Genomic DNA, 25,241 nt, shown 5'->3' on the forward strand with positions numbered 1-25,241 from the left:
AAATAAAGAGAGGGGGGGACCGAAAAAAAAGGGGTAAAAAAAAAAAAAAAAAAAAAAAAAAGGAAAACGTGTCTCCCATTCACAATAAAAGGTGAGCTAGGTCTCACTCCCTTTTGATTATGCAGAGGAGTACACCCCAGCTACCACTGCAAGCTCGGACACACCAGCAAGGAAACAGGATTTTGGCTTGAATGCATCCAGGAGCATCGACTGGTCAATCAAGTGCTTCAGTAAACAAGTCATATCTTCTCAATGTCATCACCCATCTTCAAAGCGGTCCTCGCCTCTGGAGTGGCCATCTATATTGCATCCCAAAGGTAGGCAATCTCACCATCAGAAAGTATAAGACTTGTTAGGCAGGGGGAGAGTAATTATGTGTAAAGGAGACTAAACTCCATCCAATTACTAAATTATGAACTACACAATGTTCATTTGCAGTATTTCATTTTGCTCATGACAAAGTAGCAGCTGTCATTAACCCCAAACCTCCCTTTTACTCTGAGTTTTTTTTCCCCTTACCTTGTCCCTGGACTTATTTATTCTTTCACAAGCTCAGGCGCTAGGAGGAAGGACCATGCACAGATCCCCTGCTGATCGAAGCAGTACTGAATAGATGCCACTTTTGTGAGATCCATGTCCGTTCAGTATTCCCTCCATCATACGATGGAAGAAAAAAAAAACTGAACTGATCTGACCCATGTTAGGTCTATAGGCAGTTGAATGGAAGCGGACATGTGTCCATTTCCATCTGACTAACTCCAATCCGTCACAATCAGGTCCGCCAAAACCGAACTCTGTTCGCTTTTTTTTTTCCGGACCAAGACGGAGCCGGGGGTAAATCGGATGTAAACGGGCACACATCTGTTCACATTCATCTCCCAAATTAATTACATTGGGCTTCCCATCAGATATGACTGAAAAACTGACAGGTGGATCTGAACGGACTGCCTGTGTGAAAGTGGCCTAAAACAATATTGAAAAAAAAAAACTAAAAAACTGAAGGACAGTCAAACTAAACAAACATTTATTCTTTCAGTGAAAGTATTAAGTTAGGATTACAGTTTAAAGCTTATAACCAACAATAAACATGTCTAAGTCAGACTTACATGAAAACTGTCTTTTATTGCTTGTACATCATATACAAAGAATGCTTGCTGCTGCTGCTGAAACAGGAGTGCAAGTAAAACTGAGAGAGCACCTGGGATAAGGAGAAGGCCTTTGGATAACGGAGCTTTATCTGGAGGAAAAAAAGCATAAGGATAAAATGTTAAATACAGCTATAAATAATACTAACGTGCAAACTACTTCAATTCAAATTCCCCACAGAACCCACGATTAACAGCAATATGAATTATAAAGAAGGAAATCATAGGATTCAGAAACCACTGATAAATTCTACTACTTGTGAGAGTATGCACAGCAAAATAGAACATTATGGCAGACTTATCTGCCAAACTGATCCCCTCTAGCGCAGCACTCCTCCCCTCCGGTGCTTCCATCTTCAGCTGGGTCCACTTCCAGGTTCTTATTCTTCCACTGCTTGATTGACTGGGCCCTAAGTAGGGCTGCAACCAACATATCGATAATAATCTATTATGAGAATAGTTGTCAACTATTCATCAGTTAGTTGTCTGTATCCCCTAGCTCTCTCCTCCATGCTGGGAGGAGGGTACAGCAAGCAGTGGGCGGGTGCAATAGCCAGCCTGCTATTTCATATTGAAATGGTCAATAGCAGGCTGGCTATTGCGACACCCACTGCCTGCTATACTTACATTCAGAATCTTGCTACTGGCAGCTGTCATTCCCTGGTTGAAGCTATTCAAGCGACATGTGCTTACGATACAATTATTAAAAATATATATATATATATAACATACATACACACAGGGCTCAAAATTTCAAGTCCTGAGCTACTAGCCAGGCCTTAAGAGTTACTCGCCACCAGTCGCCCCACCTGACCCCTATCGTGCATACGCCTCCCACTGCGCGTGCAGTTTTATTCTGAAGTAAACTTTATGTTTATAACACTGCATTTGTGTATTGTATTTTAAATTAAAGAATGATAGTTAATTTTTTTTATCTGATCGAAAAAATAATCAGCCAACTTATCAATTATGAAAATAACCATTAGTTGCAGCCCTCACCCTAATGATATAACTCACACATGTGCATAGGGGTTACTTAACTTCGGCATGCCGGGTCTGCGCGCCAATATGCGCATGTGCAGCTTGGTGTACAGAATTTTTTTTTGCCGACAGCTAGAAAGAAGCTTTTATGGCAGAAGAAACTTACATATTTTCTTCTACCATATAAAGCCAAGCAATGTTTAACTTGTTTTGTTTATTTAGTTAATTCTGCCTAAAGCAGGCCACACACCTTACAATTTATCTGCAGATTTTCTGTGGTCAGATGGAAAAAGGTGCAACAGATTCCTCCATCTACACCTAACTGTGTGGATGGAGTAATCTCCACCTGGGCCAATCTGTTGCACTTTTTCCATCTGACCACAGAAAATCTGCAGATAATTGTAAGGTGTATGGGCACCTTTAACTGTAAGGCCAATTGTCAAGATGACAAAAGGCAATTCATTTTTTTTAATCGTCACCGCAAAAAGGAGGGGAGGGTAAATTGTCCAATGAGGACACCTGTTTCAGCGGCAACTGTTTAATAGCAGGTTCACACCATTTTACTGACCACATCTGGTCCGGAAAAATAGTGTGAACCTGCCGCAGTTCCAGTGCATTCCAGACCAGACAAAATGAGACATGCAGTATTTTTCTGGTCGGGTCTGGAACGGACTGTACTGATGTGAACAGATGCCAGAAATAGCATAGGGATACAATAGGATGCATTTTGGGTCTGGAAACAGTCTGGTCTGGAGATAATCTGGATGTTGTTATGAATGGGCCCGAAGAGCAATATTCTCCTTACACTGAACAGATTTCCTCTAATCAGGAACAGGAAGTGAAAGCTCCATAAAGACACAGACTGCAAAAGAGAAACCAACAAAAGTTTTAACCCTTTTCTACTCTATACAAAACTATAAAAAGATCAAAGTTTTGGCTTTACATACACTTTAAATGAGACTTCTACAGAATGAATATAGGCTTCAACTGCTGACAACTGCTTATGAGAATGCTAGTTGGCTGGCTATCATGCTGTTCTAATGTCTTTAATACTTTCTATGGCAGGGACATTGCTAGACATGATCATGAGTTCTAACAGCACTCTGACCTTATGATCTGCATGTTAGTTGAGGGTCAATGTGACTCGAAGCTTGGAGGCATTAGATTAGCGTGACAACCAGGCAATTAGCATTCTCAGAAGAGTCAGCTTGCACAATTGGAGGTTGTACCAGTTGTGCGGAGTCAGCTCCTTACATACGTTTTAGATACTCCAACACCAAGATCTCCCTGCCATATTTCCTGACTCGTTTTCTGTCCAATCTAAAACACATTACTTATTTCCCTCAAATAGAGATAATCCAGCCAATGTATAGTTAACACCACATACATCTTTAAACCAAAATATGAACCTTTTTTCTTACGGGCACGATTTATCCAAAAAAATAAAAAAATTATAATAATACACTTTAGAAAGCCAAAATGGAGGAGCCATGTGAGAAAGTACACCTTATGATTTAATAGCGTGTAGCAACACCTTTAGCAGCATTACCTTGAAGTAATTGTTGTCTATGACTTCATCAGTCTCTCACATCCTTGTGGAGGAATTTGAGCTCAGCCATCTTTACAATGTTGCTTCAGTTCATTGAGGTTTGCGGGCATTTGTTTATGCACATCTTTCCTAAAGTCTCGCCACAGCATTTGGTTGAGGTCTGGACTTTGACTTCACCATTGCAACACCTTGATTCTTTTCTTTTTCAGCCATTCTGTTGTAGATTCGCTGGTGTGCTTGTCCAGTTGCATGACCCAATTTCAGCCAAGCTTTAGCTGTCGGACAGATAGCCTCACATTTGACTCTAGAATGCTTTGTTATACAGGAGGAGTTCCTGGTCGACTTAATGACTGCAAAGTGCCCAGGTCCTGGGGCTGAAAAACTAGCCCAAATCATCACCCCTCCACCACCATGCTTGAACAAGCCCAAATCATCACCCCTCTACCACCATGCTTGACCGTTGGTGTGAGGTGTTTGTGCTGATATGCGGTGTTTGGTTTTCACCAAACATCTCTTTGGTCTCATCTGCCCAAAGGACATTGTTCCAGAAGTTTGTGGTTTGTTAAGATTCAACTTTGCAAACCTAAAACTTGCTGCCATGTTCTTTCTAGAGAGGAGATAACCCTTCCAAACAAACCATACATGTTCAGTCTTTTTCCAATTCTACTGTCATGAACTTTAACATGCCTACTGATGTCTGTGACACTTGATTTTTTGCAATTTCTCAGAGTATTGCATGGTCTGACCTTGGAGTGAATTTGCTGGAATGTCCACTCATGGGAAGATTGGCAACTGTCTTGAATGTTTTCCAATTGTGAATAATCTTCCTCACTGTAGAATGATGGACTTTAAATTGTTTGGAAAGTACCTTATAACCCTTCCCAGATTGATGGTCAGCAACAATAGCTTCTCTGAGATCATTGCTTATATTTTGCCTCCTTGGCATTGTGTTAACACACACCAGAATGCTCCAGACCAGCAAACTGCTAAAACTTCAGCTTTTATAGAATTGGTCACACTTTCTGATGATCAATTAATCAAGGGCATTTGATTAGAAGCACCTGGCTGCTATTAAGCCTTTTAATTTTTATAGATGCAGTAAGTGTTCTTTGCTACCTTATTTATCTTTTCTTCCCCAGTCTTCTGACGGTAGCCATGTTTACTAAGAGCAGATTGATAGCTCTCCCTTTATTTACTGGATTTCTGACACATGAGACTAGACATGACTAGGACTTGTGACCATGCACATCATCCCAGGAGAGGAAAATGCCTTTCCACCAATGCTCTGCTGATAAGGCAATCCAGGCTTTTCTTCTTTTTTTTCATATCTCTAAGGGTTGGAGTCAATGGGCTTGTGTCTGTTTTCAACCCAACTATGCAAGTGTGCATTGCTTTGGCAAAAGTAATTTCCCCTTTCAAAGCAGTAAGTGAATGCTCTGTAAGCATTTTAAATCACAGGATTTTACACCAGACATATTTATTATAATCATACATAGATGGATGCATTGGTAGAATTAGGTTTTTGAGTGTAAAGTTAAATCCATAGAATTCAAAGAGGGTGTACTTTCTTTTTTCACACAACTGTATATGTTTACATAGGTGTCCAATTCAAAACGCAATATCAGCGTACATACACTTGAAAAAGGCTATCACTTAAAAGTAGAACTGAAGCGTTCTTTTTAAGTTTTGGGTAGAGTAACTTTTTGCCATCTATGTCCCATTTGGGGAGATTTACTTTCAGTCCAATAGCCACAACAGGGAGTTGGTTCCTCCAGCAAGAGGGAAATTCCTGGTGGTCAGCAGGGTCACCAGAACTAGTGTCCAGATTGGAAGATTTTGCATTTATTTCTGTTCCGATAACCCAAAATTTGTGAATTTCTTTAACTTTCCATGATTATGGACAAATAGAATGGGTGACAAGAACACCGACAGCAATAAAAAAAACCTGACAGGTGTTCTAATCCCTCTTTGCTCCATCCAAAACTTTTAAAAAAAAAAGTTTGGCCTCAGTTACACTTTAATCACAAATGCAGAGCTGAAACAATGCTACTCAAACCTCCTAGTTATATTGTATCTAGCAGCACACTATTTAAAACTTAAAAATATTTCTTGTGACAGCCACACTATATAGCACACTATGCCACATTATTATAAGGAGGTACTGTATTACTTCCATTGATTGAAACAAGGGGCTTTGTCACAGTCCTAGGCAGTGGCATTGTACTATTCTAATCGAAAGCAGCGATTCTATACAGACACACTTGTCTCCCCAATTCATTTCTTCCCTGCAGGGACTTCCTCAGGGGGGCATGGCTGTTAGTCCACTGTTCAAAATCGAAATAGCCAGTGGTGGTGGTCTTCCTGCTGTCATCCATAGTGTTACATCTTCACAGTATATCACACCCAGAATAGGCAATGGTCAAACTGACTACCTATAAGCTACATTAACAAACCATAATACATCTATCCATTTATAGTATGTCTTGGTATCTATTTTTACCTATATGCTTCCCTATTGTGATCCCCACGTTAATATAACCGTATTCCTTTATAAGCATACAACCTATATTACAAAAAAAAAATCAATGAAATTTGAGCTTCAAAGCTTGCATGTCATTACTACCAGTAAACTAACTGCATTATCAATTGGTCTTACCCGGATTGATAGAATGGTGGGGGTCATTTAAGAAATAGAGTATATTCATTTCTCTCCCAACAGCTGCACGAACCGAGGTCCATAAAAATCTAACTTGTAAATTCCATGCAAAGTTCAACATACAAGGTATACACCACCATAGTATCTTTCCGACTCCAACGGCTCTCACGCGTTTTACCATCTGGGCTTAAGCATTAATCTATGATTAAGCCCAGGTGGTGAAACGCATGATAGGCGTTGGAGTGGGAGAGATACCATGGTGGTATATACCTTGGATTTTGAACTTTGCATGGAATTTACAACAATAAAGTTAGATTTCTATGGACCTCGGTTTCGTGCGGCTGATTGTAGAGATATTGTTTGACAAGTGAGAGCACACTGCAGCCTGCACCTGATGTCTGTGTTGATCTAAAGTCTGGTAGAATTGGAACAGTGAGTCTTTCTTTTCAGAGTATATTCATGATTCAATTTATACTTCACAGAAAATAAATAAAATGTATTTCGCCATTAATCTCTGGTTCTAGGAACAACTTAAATTGGTGAATTTTAAAAGGTGAAAACGATGGCCGCGCATGCGCACAAATGCATCTATAAAACAGGCCAGAACTATGCTGTGGTGCGCATCCAAAAACACCTGCAAAGACACGCAAACGGCCAGCGCACAGGAAGTGATGCTACAAGCATTAATGGATTGGCCTATTTAAACAAGCCTGTCCTGCTCACTGTGCTGATGGTCTTTCAGCTGTGTGTGTGTGCCTGTGCCCGTGATCCTGTTGAAGACTCTTGCTTGTACCCTCTTGACTCGGATTGTTTGTACTCTTCTTGATCGCTACCTGCCCCTGACCTCGGCCTGTTTGCTGGACTTGATTATTGCCTCACAATTCTGTACCTCGCTCCCTGGCTGGTTCTGATCCTTGGCTATCCTTGACTTCATCCCTGCTTCCTGAATTGACTTATCCGCTCCTGGACTCAATGCACCTGTGCCTGATCCCACCCTTGGCACTTGTGCTCCTCAACGTCCTCTCACACACTGTTCTCACCTCCAGGGGGTGAAGGACGTGAGTAGTAAGAGAAGCCTCCACAACTGTCGGTCTCTCACCAGGTACGCGATATTCATACAGCAGCCACATCTAAACAGGACATCTAAGATATCTGCCCCAGGAATCCCCAATCGTCCAGTGTGAACAAGGCCTTAACCTTACCAGATAGTGCCCTTTTTATAACAGAGTGGCACTCCCTTTCTGTTGGACATTACAGTAAATACTCCACACTGCCCCAACATTATATGGTTAATTTTCACAATGTATTGTATAGTGTGGCAGTGCAGTGTTCTTCAAAGTCTGCAGTGTTCTCTGCGAAATCATGCAGCGGTGAGGCAATAAAAAAATTAAAATGAAAAAAAAGCCTACTTGTCCAAGGATTAAAGCTGGGTCCAATCTACTTGTCCCTCATGACAATCTACTTGTCGTAATACAAAAAATAAGTTTAACCAAAAACTGTATTTAACCGTGCCAATACGCATTTCTCATTGGTCAAGTGACCGCGCTGACTAATAAGTGCTCACAATTTGCGAGCGAAATTCTAAATCCATATGCCCATTTGCATGCAGCTGGGGGGTGACGGGTTCGGTTTAAAAAAAACATTTTATATAAAATTTTCTAACTTTTTTTTATCACTTAAATTTTCTTTTCACTTAACTTTATTGCTATCACACAGTGATAGTGTTTGGAGCGACAGGTTCTCTTTATGGAGCCTGCCCTCCAATACAGAAGACTGAGCACAGCATCGTGCTCACACTCCTGTGCAGCCTGCTTGTGACAGCTGAGACAGGAAGTGCAGTACAGAGCTCCTGTGTCACTGATAACACAGAGCAGATCAAAAATGGACTGAAGTAATTTGCCATGGTCCAGGGTCACCCAGAAGAGTGGGGGACCCCAAAAACCACAGTGGGGAGGTGGGAAGCAGGATGCTACAAGCGATCTGGACAGCTGAAAAGGAGCGGCAGCTCCTCTGCTCTACAGTTAGCCCTGCTTGGCTAAATGTAGAAAGATACCACTGCCCGCCACATGGAACTTCATGTCCCGGGCATCGGGCGATAAATGTATGTGACTGGTAAACTCCTCCTCATAGGCACTTCTTAATTTGTTTTCTATTCTTTAGAATATACTTTATAGGACATCTCATGCTTCAGACTGCTGCAAAAAGCAAAGTAGAAAGAACATCTGTTGACAACACAGCTATGCTGTATAAAGGCTCTGGAGGATTATAGTCTCTACCATAAATGTTTAACATTGTGTGCCTTTTGTTTTTTTTTGTTTTTTTTTTAATACATGAAATTCATATAAAAATACCTGTTGATTCTGTCAGGAACGTTCTCTTGCATCTTAGCGGCGACAACAATTGGCAGGCACATCTATCCTCTGCAGTTGTTGCCACCGCTTGCATGCATGCTCTGGAATCCAAATGGCATTGCGTCGGATGAGTCTACCCTACCGTGAATTGCAAAAAGTAATAAAAGATAATCACAGGGGCTTTTTATCATTGAAAATGAAGTGATCCCCTTAGTGATGGTTTGTATTGGTCTTACTGGCAATTACATACATTTAATAGAAGCGGTACGACCATGGTTAGGCCACATCATGGTGTAATAAATGAGCCTATGCAAAAGCAGAAGTAAACTGGTCAAAATATGGGAATTACGTAAGCTGGCCCTAACCAAAAAAGAAAAAAAAAAAATCAGATATTTTAGCCCACCAGGATCAGACTATTACTGATTATAATAAGCAGTAGAAAAGCTACTACTGTAAGTTTAGAGAAGTAAAATATATTTGAACTGAAATACAATATAAAAAGTAAGCATCACGTTCTAGAAATTCAAAACAAGGACACTTCCTGTTTCACTACAGCTCAAAAAACTAGTTTCACTAAACTAGTTTTGTAGATGACGCGCACACACACACACACAATTATTAGGCAAGTCGTATTTTTGAGGATTCATTTCATTACTGAACATCTACAGTGCTCTCGGTCAATCCAAAATGTTAATAAACCTCAAACCTGAATATTTAAGAAAGTAAAAGTGAGGTTTTGGCTTTCTTAGGAGAATATCTATGTGTGCACAATTATTGGGCAACAATTAGTGTGCACAATTATTATGCAACTAAATGGAAAATGAAAATGTTCCCATCTCACTTGTTTATTTTGTTCTGTTAAAGTGAGAATAATAAACAAACAACGGGAAGTCCACTTGAACTTCCCTTTGAGCCCTCTGAGTGAGTGAGAAATACGCCAGGCTTTCTAGATAGGCTACACTATCCTGACATACATGTTGCCTCCAATCATGCCATGCCGGCAAAATGACATAATATGTCCTACTATCAGAACGAGGAAACATGTCCTAGAAGTCTGATAGATATTTGTGACGAGAGTTCATCCCCCCTGACGAATCTAAGACACAAGTCCCTCCCCCGGTTCAAGTAGGAGCCTATCGCATGGTGAATTGATCGTTCACTCCTCCCCCGTCAGTTTTTAAAGTGGACAACCGGCTTCCCGCGGTTTGTACTATTCTGAGGCTTGACAAAGAGGAAACCTCCTCGAAACGCATAGCCGATTCCTGCAGGCATTAAGATCACCCCCCCTAATAGATCCTTTACTGCCCCACGCACTGGCCCATCTCTGTGCACACCTCTGACAGTTCCATCTGACACCGCGTGAAGACGCATAGAGTTCGGTGTCACAGAGCCGATCATGGCTTACCGCTTTCCCTTTTCAGCCGCCGCGGCTCAGCCTGGCCAGCTGAGCTTGTGATGTTGGCTGACACTTTGTTCTCCCACTCCGGTCAGACAGCCACTCTCTCCCCACCTGCCAGATGTGAACACCTGATCAGACAGACCCTGGAGAGAATCCTGTGAGAGACATCAGGGCACGGAGGCTCACATCCCAACTGTAAGTCACCATTTGTTCTATCTCACAGGGCAAGCCAGATTATGGCTGTCCGCATTCCTAATTGACATGTATTTGCCCTAGCTATGTGTGCCCATCCAGCGTTCAGCACATTGGGTCACCCACGGGAATTATAGGTAGTTGCGCTCCTCAGAAAATTGTTTTGAATTGTGATACACAGGGTCCCTCCCCCTGCATTGAGGAGCTTTGCACACCATTCCCTAGCAGATACCCTTCTTACCTGTGGTTGTCCTACAGGAGTGCGCTCTAACAATTGTGTGTTTTTCATTCTAAAAACTGGCAGTAGGTTTGGGAGTTGATTTTGAGTCCATCTTCAACCTGAAAAGGTCCAACTAGCTCATCTTTATAAATACCAGCCCACCAGTACCCCACTTCCACGTTGCTGGCGTCTTAGTCGAAGTGGAGCTCTGTACCCGTTACTGATCCAGCCACGGGCCCATCCATCTGGTCCGTCAAGAGTCACTCATCTCACCAGTTCATAAAACCTTTGAAAAATCTGTCTTCAGATATTTCAGATATTTCTTGGCCCGGTCTTGACGTTTCAACTTATGTGTCTTGTTCAGTGGTGGTCGGGTTTCAGAAGTCCTTACCTTGGCCATGCCTCTGAGCACTGAACACCTTGTACTTCTGGGCACTCCAGTGCCATCATATTCCAGAACTGCAACCTACCTGGAGGATAACGGGTTCCTGGTAGCTTCACGTTTGATTCTTCTCAAATCTTTGGCAGTTAATTTGCGTCTTTCTCAACACGTTTCTTGCGACCCTGTTGACTATTTGCAACAAAAAGTTTGATGGTTCTGTGATCACGCCCCAATATCTTAGCAATTTCAAGAGTGCTGCATTCCTCTAAAAGACTTTTTACAATTTTTGACTTTTCAGAGTCAGTTAAATTTCTTTTTTGGCCCATTTTGCCTGAGGAAAATAAGCTGCCTAATTATTATGCACACCTTGATATTGGATGTTGGTCTCCCTAGGCCACACCCTCCCTCATTACACAAAAACACATCACCTAATAAGCCTTCAAGTTTATAAAGTGCGGAGTTAGGACAATATGCATAAAAATGGTGATTTGGTCAAAATACTCACTTACCTAATAATTGTGCACACACTGAGGGGAATTTATCAAAACTGGAGCAGACAGAAACAGGAGCAGTTGTGCCTGGCAACGAATCAGCATCTTCCTTTCATTTTCAAATCTCAACTGAACAAACTAAACAGAGAAGCTGATTGGTTGCCCTGGGCAACTGCTCCAATTTCGATAATTCCACCCACTGTGTGCCCATAACCTATCTATAGGGTACAGGCACACGGTAAAAATACAGTATAGGCTTGGGTGCAATTATTAGAGCTTAGCAGCATACATGCACAAATGTCTCACATTTCACTTTAATTGATGAGCATTATGTCAGTTATTTATGGTGGAAACTTTATAGCGCATATTGAAAAGGAAAAAACAAGTTAATCTGACATTTACCAACTATTTAGTGCAGGGGAATCTTCCTTGTACATACAGTTGGGGGAATTTATCAAAACTGGAGCAGACAAAATCTGGAGCAGTTACCCAGGCAACCAATCAGATTCCACCTTTCATTTTCAAAGCTTAAACTGAAAAAACTGAATTTAGTCTGCTCCAGTTTTGATAAATCCCCCCCCCCCCTTTTTTTGTGCGTTAGTGTTTTGTGGAAAAAGTCTCCTCACATGGTCTATTTTACTGGAGTCAGATAGAATAGGAAGCAAGGAAAATATCATTGGGAATACAGACAAGAAAAATGTTTTTTTAGTAAAACTGGGAAAGGTTAGAAACTCAGTAAGGATCTTACTGTGTTCCTATAGTGGAGATTTCCCATCACTTCCTGTCCTGATGATTGGTGTCAGAAAGAACAAGATATTAAGAGAAATCTTCTCGAATAGGAAAAAAGGCAGCATTTAAACCCAATAGAGGTTCTGATCTTTCCCTACTCTCTAAAATATAAAAAGTTATGGGAAGATTTGACTTTTAATAGGAAATACTAAATAGCTATTAAAAATAGAAATGTTAGGGTGGCATGGAGCAGGATTTTTGCGACTAGTGCCCCACTTGGCATATACAGTATCCTTCAATGTATCCTGCCTTTGCCTCTTAACCCGAAGAAAAAAAAAAAAAGAAAATTAAAAAAAAAAAAAAAGGCCCCGGACTTTATATGTTAACTTGATAAATTCTGTCAACAGTACAGAGAGACGCCCTTGGAATATGGTGGACTACCCTTTCTAGTATCCGACCAACCCACACCTGATGCTGCCAAGCATCTCAATACCATTTCAACCTGCAAGTCAACCTTAACCTTCAAGATGGAGAATTCTAAGATAAACATTTCTTTGATTCAACAAGACCTCAAGAAGCTCTCGGGGGTCTGAGATCCATTTGAACCATGAGGAAGACCGACTTCTGCCATTACAGTGGGCCTTCAGACAAATGCACCAGCAACTTAAACTTGTCACACAGAAACAAGACGATCTTGAAAAATAGGAGGCACCGCAGTAACCTCAGGTTTATTGGGCTGCCTGAAAGGGCTAAAGAATCAGACCCAGTTACCTTCCTTGAATGCCTTCTCATTGATACCTATGGCCATGACCACTTCTTCCCTGCCTCCGTGCTAAATTGTGCTCCTCGATTGGCTTCAAAGCCACCACCTCCTAGGGCCCCACTGCCACCTCAATTGAGAAAAATGCTTAATTATAAAGTTAGAGATGCCAATCTGTGACCCACATAGGATAAAATGTAACATTTCATTCCGTGATACCAAAATTGCAGTGTCCCTTGACTTTTCAACCAAAAAAGCTTCTGGAGGCTAAAGGACACCTGCATATTCTTCCCATCAAATATGTCATGATGTACCTGGCCAAACTCCATGACGTAGACAGGAACCACACTCACTTCTTCACCAGCCCTGAGGATGAGATCATATGGATCTTGCAATGGGATGCTGGGGAACCAGAGCTGTGGAGAGCCAGCTGTGGTGTTTATTGTCTCCAAGAGTACTGTGGTATTCTTCATACCTGTAACTTCATTCATGCCCTGGTTACCCAGGACCCTGATACTCAATTGCTTTTCTGGGGTCTTGTTCTTTTTCATATTTACCGTCAATTGCCCCATTACCAGCTAGCTGTGGCTTATACCATCGGTGATGTGTCTTATTGTTGCCCCCTCCCTTTGATTCTACTTTTTGGCTAACAGGACCTATCAATTACCTTTGCATCATCATTAAGCCTGCTATAGGTCTTATTCCCACTTTCATAATAGTGGACACTCTCCCCTGATTCACAAAAGGGTTGTCTGGATTCACTTCACTACTGTTCCTGACAATCACTCCACTCCATATCCTGACAATACAGTGGACTTTATTATCCTGCTCACCCTATAAAAGGACTTTTACTTATCTCTGCCCTGTAATGTTGTCTTCCGTCTTTCCCTCAAGTAAACAGATATATTATGGGATAAACTCATATTTACCACCATTCTCACTCTCCACCACTGGATTGCATAGGTTCACTAGCTTTCTCCTGCTGTTTAGCAGATAAAGGCCTCGCTAGTTCTATGATTTGGGCTTACATTGTTTTAACAGGTCTACTGCTGGGCATCCATGTGGCCCAAATGTTGGAATATTTTTCTCAGTGGTCTCATGATTGCCCCTCATGTTTAATTGTAGAGTTATTGTTTACTGGGATTTACGATCACAAAAGTTGGGGACAGTGTATATGCGTGTTGGTTAGGGTTTTAATTTCTGCTCTGCTTTTTCTGTGGTTATTTAGGTATTGTCACAGATCAGCTGCGGAGCTAATCTGTGTCTCACTGTTTGCATTTGTTTTACCTTTTTACTGCTGTGGGTCTGCTGGCACCTGTGGTTCCATAATCTTGTGTTCTCCTCTTGCTCCACTGTTAGCAGCTATGGGTGTCGCCCGCTTCACCTGAGGGTTAATATACCTTCCTCCCTGCTACTTCCTGTCCTGCCTCCTAACCCTTTCGCTATTTAAACCCTGTGCAGACTTGCTTCTGGTTGCTTAAGCAACACTTATTCCTGAGCCCCTTCCATGCAATTATTCCTAACCTGACTTCCCGAGGACTGATATCTTGTGTACCGACTCAAATAGTTCTCCTGATTACGTTTGTCTGCTGCCTGCCCTGACCTTGGCTTGTTCCGTGTGGGGGTCCCTGGCAGAACACTGGCTGGCCCTTAGATTCCACACCCTGAGGCGCCTCCTCACCTGTGGGCTCACATCGCTAGTACCGTGACAGGTATTCCCTGAATGTAAGCTGCCTAAGTAAGCTTTCCACCACTTCGGACTTCCCGTCCGGTGTATGACCAGTTGCACCCCTGTGCTGCCAGGCAGACAACCTGTGTACGCACGGAGCACAGCACAGCCGTTCGCGGCTCCTCTCGCTACCCAACACCGCCGCGGCTCGGCCTGGCCAGCCGAGTACGTGGGATGCCAAAATTCCCCACACCGCCCCATAACCTGTTACTATCCACTCCTGGAGCCATCCATCCTTGGATTTAGGTTCCCCCCCCAGGCACCCAACATTCAGATGCCATGATACCTTCGGACACAACAGCTGTCTTCAAACTGTAAGTCTAATTGTCCTTTTTTCACACATTACTAGACATCAGCAATTCCAGGGTAGTAGCGCTCCTACAGCTTGTTTGTTTTTATGTATTGATTTGCAGGGTTCCTCTGCCTGATAGTAGGAGCTTGCTCACCGAACATCTCATTTCGCTATTTTCCTTCAACATAGGGGCCACTAACCTGTTGTGCGCTTTTAAGTATCTGACTACACATGTAAGATTCAGAATGTTACCAAGCTGCGCCCTCTTGTGGCCATATTTGTCCAATTGCTCTGTCCTAGTTTTAATAAAGTGCAATATTTAAAATGTATTGCCTGGAATACCAGAGTATACATGACAAGGTTACATCCTTGCCAACACACTAAATGCCATCCCATTCTAAAAAAAACAAAAAAGGTTAATATTATTGTAGTGCTGGGAATTCATATTGAGGGCCACATGCAAAGAGCACTGAAGCAACCTTGGGTGGGCTGGGCTCACCATGCGACACATACCTCTAATTGAAGAGGAATTTTTCGGTCGAATCTGAATTGCTAGAGTGAATATTGGACCGATAGTGAAAATACATTTGTATATATATATATATATATGTGTATCTGTCTGTATCCAATACCTTATCCTTGTCTACTAAAAACTTTAAAAAAAATATGGGCCCAGTGGTTATTTCAGTCAGGCACTTGTAACTCATTGACTGATATGCTATAGATCAGGGATAGGCAACCCCGGCAATCCAGCTGGGCTGAAAACTACAAATCCCATCATTACTCTATATAACAACCTTTTTCTCTTTTATTAACGGAGAATTAAGACATATAGCATATTAAATGTACTTTTTATCCCGCTAATAGTATTCTTTGCTTCCAAAGCAACTGAACATAAGAGATATCCATATTTCAGAAATCAGTGAAGATTCACCAACAGTCCTGTGCCTAGTTTGAATCTTCACAGGGGGCAGTAACAAGGGTTGTAATCAGCCCTCTCCTTTTTTCCAAGCTTGCATGCCTCGGTATGGCTGCGCTTTCCCAACACACACATGCTTTTGCCCAATATTGCACGCTGCAACATGAGTCTGTTTCCATGGCACAGAAAATGGAAAGCCACTCTGCACTCCTTACAGTGTTGCCGGCCCAAATTGTAATGATGGTGCTCGCAGTGATAATCATGGATGGCACCGTGCACATCAACAGTAGAAAGCAGGAATCACCAGGACTCAATAGATTTCAAATACTAAACGTCCATTTAAATCGGACATAACCTCACAAACAGAAGAGCCAACGTTTCGGGGGCGCACAGGGTCCCTTCATCAGGGTGATAATGTGGCCAACATTATCATGTCACATTATCACCTGGATGAAGGGACCCTGTGCGTCCCCGAAACGTTGGTTCTTCTGTTTGGGACGTTCTGTCCGATTGAATGGACGTTTACTATTTGAAAACTATTTATTGAGTGCTAGTGATTCCTGCTTTCTACTGTTTCCATGGCACCACATGACGCCACACTTAGCAGAAGACCGAGACAGCGACACAGTAAGGCGAGACGTGCTGCAGCCTGAGTACGCTCCCCCCACTGAATTAGTGATTGCTAGGAAGCTGGAGACAGCAGTGTGGAGGAGAGGCAAGGATAAAGCTGTGAGGAAGGAGCCGCTGCACATGTGCAGGTATTCATGAACACGCAGCGGCTCTTACAAGGGGCTGTCAGTCAATGGGAGGGGAGGATCCCCACAATATTGTTGGCATCACTTCACAGCACGGGGCTTAGCCCCATCCACACTGTTATAGTGAATCCTGAGCTTATGGTGGGTTTTTCATTACAGGAATACATTGTAAAATGGACTCCTGTTTCGTTAGGAATTTAAAAATGTCATAAACAGTGTACTCCATAGTTCTCTTTTAATACACAGATTGTTTGATGGTGGAAAAACAATAGAAATTATTAGAAGGTTTTTTTTATAGATTAGAGTTCATTAAAGAGACACTGGCACCTTGCTTATGCAGGATTACAAGTTACAGAGGGGAATTTATGAAAACTGGAGCAGACAATCTGGAGCAGCTGTACATGGCAACCAATCGGCATCTCTCTTCAATTTGTTCAGTTAGGATTTGAAAATGAAAGAGAGAGGCTGATTGGTTGCCCTGCACAGCTGCTCCAGTTTTCATAAATTCCCTTCTATGTGTCTTTGCAAAGAACCCCCTACCCCCCTTATACTCACTTTAACAGTGCTCCCCTGACCAACTGCTTCGTCCCATGCAGCCAGTGATTCTACCCAGCATATTCAGGTATAGAGGAGCACGTGACCTCCTACCCTGTGCCAGTGCTCAGGCCTAGCAGCCAATGGCTAGGCATAAGCAATGTCACAAGACCAAGGGAATGATGTCAGCACTGCGTATGGGCACCTACACAGCTGATTTTAATGCCAGCTGCAACAGAGGAAGGAGTGTAAAGAAACTGCAGGTAAGGGAAGTATAAAAGGAGTTGGGGGGGAACGGGACTGTTACGGTGACCTGCATGGGCAAGATGACAGCATTTAACTGGTCATACTTCTAATGAATATCAACTTATCCGCTTACTGGTAACAAAAAGTTGATAACGTTTCCCAATTTATAACCAAATGTGTATTTGTCAAAATGAAACACACAGCAACTGGTGGTGTTCATTTTTTATCTACATGGTGTGTCATAATCTATATTTTACAAATGTCTGACATATGAGCCAACAAACCTATTTTAGAATGTGGTTAAACTAGTTTGTCCTAAGCCTTTTTTGGTAGTTTTGTTCAACCTTAAATTTGCTGTGGTTCTAATGACTGCAATGTACATACACAGGAATAAGCTTCCTGAAATGTTTAATAAACACTTTAAGACTTTCTAAATCGCTCAAGTTTTTACAGAGTCTTCTTGAAGTTTTTTTTTAAGTCAAAGTTTGCTTCTAAATCAGTTTCTTGTACGGGATAATCCAGCAGGAGCTTTTAAAGATTAATTATTCTAAAAAAGTTGGGCAAAGCAGGCAAAGTAAGTAGTACTAACAAGAAAGAGCTGCAGGAACATGTTGCAACAGGTCAGTAACATGATTGGGTATAAAAAGGGCATCTGAAAGAATCAGAGTGTCTCAGAAGTAAAGATGGGCAGAGGTTCACCAATCTGTGAAAATCTGCGTCTAAATATTGTCAAACAATTTCAGAAATAATGTTCCTCAACGTAAAATTGCAAAGACTTTAAATACATCATCATCTTCAGTACATAACATAATCAAAGGATTCCAAGAATCTGGCGAAATCTCTGTGTGCAAGGGACAAGGACAAAGCACAATGTTGGATGGCCGTGATCTTCAGGCTCTCAGACAGCAATGCATTCTGTGATGCACATCACTGCATGGGCTCAGGAATACGTAAAACAATCACTGTCTGTGAACACAGTTCAACATGCCCTCCAAAAATTGAGGTTAAAGCTCTGCCATACAAAAAAGAAGCCATGTCTGAACATGATCCAGAAACTCCACCATCTTCTCTGGGCCAAAGTAAATTTAAAATGGTCTGTCACAAAGTGGAAAACTGTTCTGTGGTCAGATGAATCAAAAATTTACATTCTTTTTGGCAACAATGGGAGCTGCGTCCTCCAGACTAAAGAGGAGAGGGGCCTTCCGGGTTGTTATCAGCGCTCAGTTAAAAAGTCTGCATCTCTGGTGGTATGGAGGCGCATTCATGTGTATGGAATGGGCAGTCTGCACATCTGAAGAGACACCATCAATGCTGAAAGATATATCCAGGTTTTAGAGCAGCATATGATCCCATCCAGACATTGTCTTTTTGAAGGAAGGCCTTGCATATTTAAACAGGACATTGCTAAACCGCATACTGCATCTATGACAATAGCATGGTTTTGCAGTAGAAGAGCCCAGGTGCTTAACTGGCCTGCCTGCAGTGCAGACCTTTCACCAATTGAAAATATTTGGCGCAGCGAAACGAAAAATACAACAAAGAAGACCCAGGACTGTTGAGCAGTTACAATCCTATATCAGGCAAGAATGGGTCATCATTTGTCTCCCAAAACTCTAGCAACTGCTCTCCTCAGTTACCAGACCTATACAGAGTGTTGTTAAAAGATGAGGGGCTGAGGGGCTGCCACACCATGGTAAACATGGCCTTGTCCCATTTTTTGGGAGATGTGTTGCTGCCTTCAATTTCAAAATTACCTTTTCTTTTTCTTAAAAATGGTACATGTTCTGAGTTTAAACATTGGATTTGTTTTCTATTATATATTGTGAATAAAATTTGGGTTCATGAGATTTACAAATCATTGCATTGTTTTTATGCAGATTTTACACAGCGGCCCAACTTTGTTGGAATTATAGTTGTTTATATATTAAGTCATTCTTTTTAATACATGTGCAAAAGATATAAGAGCTTTCTTTAGGCAGCTAAGCTCTACTCGAGTAACACCAAGAAATTGATCTTCTTTGTGGGGAGGTGCAGAACAGCTCCATTCAATAAAGGTCAGATTTTCTTTTAAAATACATAGATGGTTGATTGCAGAGACAAAAGCCAAGTATCTGCACATACATTTATGCTTCGGTATTTTATTAATTATGAGAGTTCTTCTTTTGCTAAAATACAAAGTCTAAACAATGTGCCTCCTGCAAAGAAGAGATGAGTATTAATATATTTCTAGCTGCTTGCACCACGAATTGTAGGTTTTATTGCAAAAAAAACAAAAACAAAATCATTGTTTGAGGAGTCTTTGGAATTATCCACAGCTTTATGACAACAGCATGTACCAAGGACCAGGAGGTGGCCTTACAGATCTTGAAGATAGGACCCTGTTGTTGAACAGCCCAAATAGTAATAACATATCTAGTGGAGTGTGGTAGACAGAAACCACCTTGGAGAGAAAGAGGCTTTTGACCTCAGTACAAATGTATTCTTATGGATGATGAGAAAGGGCATCTTGCACAACATGGCCACTAATTCAGAAATATGCCTTGCAGAAGTGATAGCTGAGGAAGGCTACCTTGTGAGTAAGCACAGGCAGAGAAATATCTCTGATCAGTTCAAAGGGCAGATTCTGAAGGGCTGAGAGAATGCGAGAGAGGTGCCATAGAGTCACCAGAGCCCAAACACGGGGAAAACCATGCGTCTTCCCCTGCACAAAGACTTTTACCAATAAGTGAGAGACAAGCACAAGAGGATGGCCAAGGTGCATATCTGACACTTGATGGCACTCAAGGATAAACAATGGTCCAGGCTAGATAAAGGCTAAAGTCCTTAAGATGTCCTGCTGCACTCCTTACCAAAGAACCCCCTGAAGGTGGGTGTTGTAGCCCTGAAGGTGGCAATGAGGCATCAAACATAAAACAGAATGTCACCAGCACACCAAACAATGTGGTCAAGTGTTAATCCTTTATCAATTCATATTTTCAGTGAGTCAACATTTCGGGACCGCGGAGGATCCCCTTCATCAGGCACAGTATGACAATGAAGGGGACCCTCCGCAGCCCTGAAACGTTGCTTCAATGTGACAATATGCATCAATAAAGGATGAACACTTAAAAAGAGAACTACGGGGTCAGTGCTTTTCCCGATAGTACTCCTTAGGGTCACGGAAGGACACAAACTAGCGTGCTCCCGTGACCCAAAGCATTACTGTCGAGATCCACCCAGCTGCGTGATTGAGAGCTGGCTCTGCCTATCTAGAGGCAGAGCCAGCTGTACCCACATCCCCGTCCGTTCAGCCAGTCAGCGCTGAGAACTATGAGGTTGAGTGAAAATCACTCACCTCATAGTTCTCCTTTAACCACATCGTTGGGTGTGCTGGTGACGTTCTGTTTTACGTTTGGAGTACAATTTCACGTTTAGTTCATTCATTTGTAGATTGTAGTCCCATCATGGGAGTGAGCTTGGAGTGGTGGTTACTTTAAAACACACACACAGGGGCCATGGGGAACAAAAGTAGCCACCCTCCAGAAGGAAGGACAGTGTCAGCACCAATTCAGAGATGATTTGAGGATCTATAGCTGAATGATACACAAATAAAGTACAGTATTGTTAATACTTAAGGTACTTGAATGCATTTTAGGATTTAACTCCTGAGTTTAGTGTCACTTTAATGGAGTCGAATCCACAATTGCTTTAGATCGCAGTGATGAAAAAATTAGAAGGAGCACTATAGAACATTTTTCCCAAAAGAATGAAATTCTACCATTAACAGGGCTATTCACAAAAGGGTGAAGAGTTTGGGGGAAGGCCGGAGAGGTGAACAATCTAGGCCAAAGTATTTGATTTGGAAACAGTCTCCAACTCAGCTCAGTGTCCAGTTCAGCTATGTTGTCTTAGATTGTTCACTTCTCCTGCCTTCTCCAAACTCTTCACCCTTTTGTGAATAACCCTGTAAATGTTGTTTTCCTTCAGGAAACTCCATTGCTTCCAAAATAGAATGCTAAAACCACATGAAATTTAGAATGACATTCGCCCCGGTTTCTGATGGCATTATCGAATATTCTGACGAGATTTTTCGGATGAATTTCTCATATGAAAATCTACCAGTCTATGGCCAGCTTTAGGCTATAAACTTATTTAGGGGGAAAGGAATTATGCCTTTGCTTCTTATGTAAATGATAAACAGGCACATAAGTCAATTAGCACATTAACCATTCTCGCAAGGAAGAATCTACTAGCAATTTCACCCCACAAATTAGAGTGAAGGTAGGAGTACCAGTTACAATTTATCTATAATGGTTGAATCACTTCAGTAAAGCTAAAAAATGTTCAGAAAAATCCAGTATTAAATGTCTGCATGCAGACATTTTGGCTCAATTAAATTTTCTTTTAAAATTATTTAAACAGGGTCCTTCACAAAGAGTGTAAAAGATCATTTACGTGTATTAAATGTGCATCAGGTGAGAATATAGTCATATTATACAGTAAGATGAGGAGTGGAGGAGGACACTGTCAGTTCTGCTAACTTACATATGAAATATATAGACACCGGCACTCCAATAGCAAGTCAGATATGTCTGTTTATTGATGTATGAGCAGCATAATGCGATGCTCAATGCAACGTTTCGGGGTCTCGCAAGATCCCCTTCATCAGGCAGAACAAGTGATCAAAAAGGGGATCCTGCGAGACCCGGAAACATCGCATTGAGTGTATCGCGTTATGCTGTTCATAAGGCAATAAACACACGTATCTGACTTGCTATTGGAGTGCCGGTGTCTATATATTTAATTTGATATTGACCACGATTTCCAACCATCGACAGCCGCAGCACCCACCCTCATCTTTAGAACAGCGGTTTCAAGTGCGATGGGTTCATGGACTTTACCTTGCTATCTTACATGACACATCAAAGTATACTTACAAAGTCCACTGGAACCAGTAGTAGCGATCATTGTATATCTGTACTCTGCCAGGCGCAGAGACCATGACAGGTTGTAATTTTCAATCCAATTACGTCATATAGACTTCGCTATATCATTTGCTTCATTTCCAGCTTGCAAAGTTGAATTTAAAGCTACAAAGACAAAATACCAATTATTCAGACTTAGTTTTGAAGGGGATGTACTATATAGTGCTTTATTAATATATTATGTAGTATGTTCAGGATAAATTAATACAATTTTTGAAAATGATTATTTGTAGAGCTGCAGCTAACGATTATTTTCAAAATCGATTAGTTAGCCGATTATGAAGTTCGATTAATTGGTTAATCAGATAAACAATAAAATACATTTTAAAAAATGGCTCAAGTGATGGACTAGTGTGGTGTGCAATATAGTGAAAAGGAAAGTGTAAAATTATACAGCAATCAATGCAGAATGGCACCGACTATAGAGGACTACAAATCCCAGCAATAGTACATTATACAGCGCAATGCAGAATATCAACAGCTATAGAGGAATACAACAAATCCCAGCAATAGTACATTATAGCTGGCGGTATAGTCCTCCCGCTATAGTCCTCTATAGCTGGTGGTACTCTGCATTGCGCTGTATAATGTATTATTGCTGGGATTTGTAGTCCTCTATAGCTGGTGGTATTCTGCATTGCGCTGTATAATGTATTATTCCTTGATTTGTAGTCCTCTATACAGTGCAGTGCAGAATACCACCAGCTATAGAGGAATACAACAAATCCCAGCAATACATTATACATACAGTGTATAATGTATTGCTGGGATTTGTATTCCCATGTATAATATACAGCACAATGTACCATCAGCTATAGAGGAATACAAATCCCAGCAATACATTATAGAGCACCATGTGTGGGAAAGTGCAGGCTTACCTGAGCAGTCTTCCAGCAACTTGCTTCTGAGATCGGACCTGTCTATCGGCGGCTGTCATCCCCCCACACCTGCTCCTCCCCCCACACCTGCTCCTCCTTACTACATCTCCCCGCGTCCCTGTGCCGATCGTGGATGTGGGCGGGCGGTGAGTGTGAGGCGGGGAGGAGGTGCGGCGTGAAGAGCGTGGATGCGGGCGGGTCTGGCAGCGGCGAGCGTGAGGTGGGGAGGAGGTGCGGCGCACAGCGTGTGGAGCTGTGAACAGGGCCAACTGATCGGAAGCCGATTAATCGATTATTGAAAAAGTTGACAACTTTTTCAATAATCGATTATAATCGATTATGTCGATTAGTTGTTGCAGCCCTAATTATTTGTTTTAAATTACAAATTCTGCATCTGACCCTTTGGCAGTCAGGGGTGGAGTGTGCGAGTCTGCTACATAGCATTTCATATCATGTATTTTCTGTATTAGCGGATGGCCCCGAAGAATTCTATGGGTATTAACCACACAGGCAAAAGTTCTGTGCTGTGAGTTGCGGCCATCTGATTAAAGAAAATATGCATCTAGGTCATTAAGCTCAGGAAGCTGGTTATTGTTTGAAAGTAAATTTGTCCTCATCTTTATCCCTGTTACAAGAGAACTGACATGCACCCTTTGCGATAATGAATACGGATATGACAGTTTTCCATTATGGGGACATCAATTGTTTAAAGAGACCATTGATGCCACTTCTGTGTTCAGAAGATGCAGATTAGGAACAGAGCCACCCTGTCTGCAGCTCAGGCACACTTAACCAATAAACCAGGAAGGGCTCAGAGGTAAGTCCTTTTGGGTTCATTTAGTGAGAATGGTGAGCTGCCACTGACATAAACCACAGCGTGTTTAGGTCATGGTGAAGAAATGTTGTTGTAGAGGAGCCTGGGTGACTTTCAAACTACCCAAGTCACATCTACAATATGCACAGGGCCTGGCTAAAATTTTAAATAAGCTCATGGCTGACTTGTTTTAACCCTCTGATTGCCATTATGTATACTATATATAATTGACAGTCAAAAGCTTGAGGAGCAAAGAAACGTGTACTTCCACTGACAACAGTAAATAAATGTTGTTTTTTTTTGAGCTATGCCATTCCAACAGGTGGGAGGTGTGCCAGAAAAAAAAAAAAAAAACTTTTGCTGTCCAAATATCCTTTTTCCCAGCTGGTGCACAATTTAAGGCCTCATTCACACACAACGCAAGAGCAAAATTGTATATTGCGTATATACGCGTATGTACAGGCGTATGTATAAGCATATACACGCATTTGCGTATATGTGTGCACTATATGCAATCCCAGAATGCATCATTTGTAATAGAGATTTTAATGAACTGTACGCTCGTAAAATAGCAGAAAAATAGCAGAAATACGCATCTCGGTTCCATTCTGTTTTTACGCTACGCAAATATACGGCTCCATACGCAGCCATGTGTATGGAGCCATTTATTTGCATATTCTGCATATGGTACAATACGCGCGTATATGCGTGGCAGTGTGAATGAGGCCTAAGTGTTCTCTGGGGTGAGTGTGTATATTAGAGAGAGTGCATGCAGGCTGTGCTGGACCAAGATTGTGTCACAGCTAGCCAGGACACTGAATGTTGTGCAATTTGCTGGACTGTGCTGACACAGAACCCCTGCAAGGGATTTTTTTTGTTTGATTCAGTGCTGATAAATAAACATGGACAGGATGAAAATATACTTTTGGAGCCTGGACTCTCTCTCTCTGCTACACCGTGAAGCTGACCACTTAAAAAACTGGTCACTTAGGTCCTTTTGACATGGGCAACTGTCAGTTCCGATCAGCAGGGGATCCTTGCATGAATCCCCTGCTGATCGGAGCAGTTAGGAACGGTATCACCATTGTGATATCTGCATCGATCCAGTTTTTTAATGCCCATCTTGCGATAGAGGAAAAGAGGAAAACATGAACTTCCTGGACCCATGTTAGGTCTATGGGGAGTCAGATGTAAACAGACATGTGCCAGTTAACATCAGATTTGCCCTGACCCGCCACAACCAAGTCCACCAAAA

General features: G+C 41.8%; 1 protein-coding gene across 1 annotated transcript in view; it reads right to left on the minus strand.

Annotated features, from left to right (window-relative positions):
- UBAC2 (UBA domain containing 2) overlaps nt 1-25,241 on the minus strand; it is a 124,992-nt gene that overhangs the window by 98,265 nt on the left and 1,486 nt on the right. Inside the window, exons 2-3 of the mRNA XM_018564642.1 lie at nt 22,247-22,399; nt 1,107-1,237 (exon numbers count right to left, since the gene is read on the minus strand). Of these exons, the coding sequence (XP_018420144.1) occupies nt 1,107-1,237; nt 22,247-22,277 (162 nt within the window). The 5' untranslated portion in view covers nt 22,278-22,399. The remainder of the gene's footprint in view (nt 1-1,106; nt 1,238-22,246; nt 22,400-25,241) is intronic.

The sequence above is a fragment of the Nanorana parkeri genome, unplaced genomic scaffold (assembly GCF_000935625.1).
Source record: "Nanorana parkeri isolate BGI_ZX_2015 unplaced genomic scaffold, ASM93562v1 scaffold768, whole genome shotgun sequence".
Lineage (NCBI taxonomy): Eukaryota > Metazoa > Chordata > Amphibia > Anura > Dicroglossidae > Nanorana > Nanorana parkeri.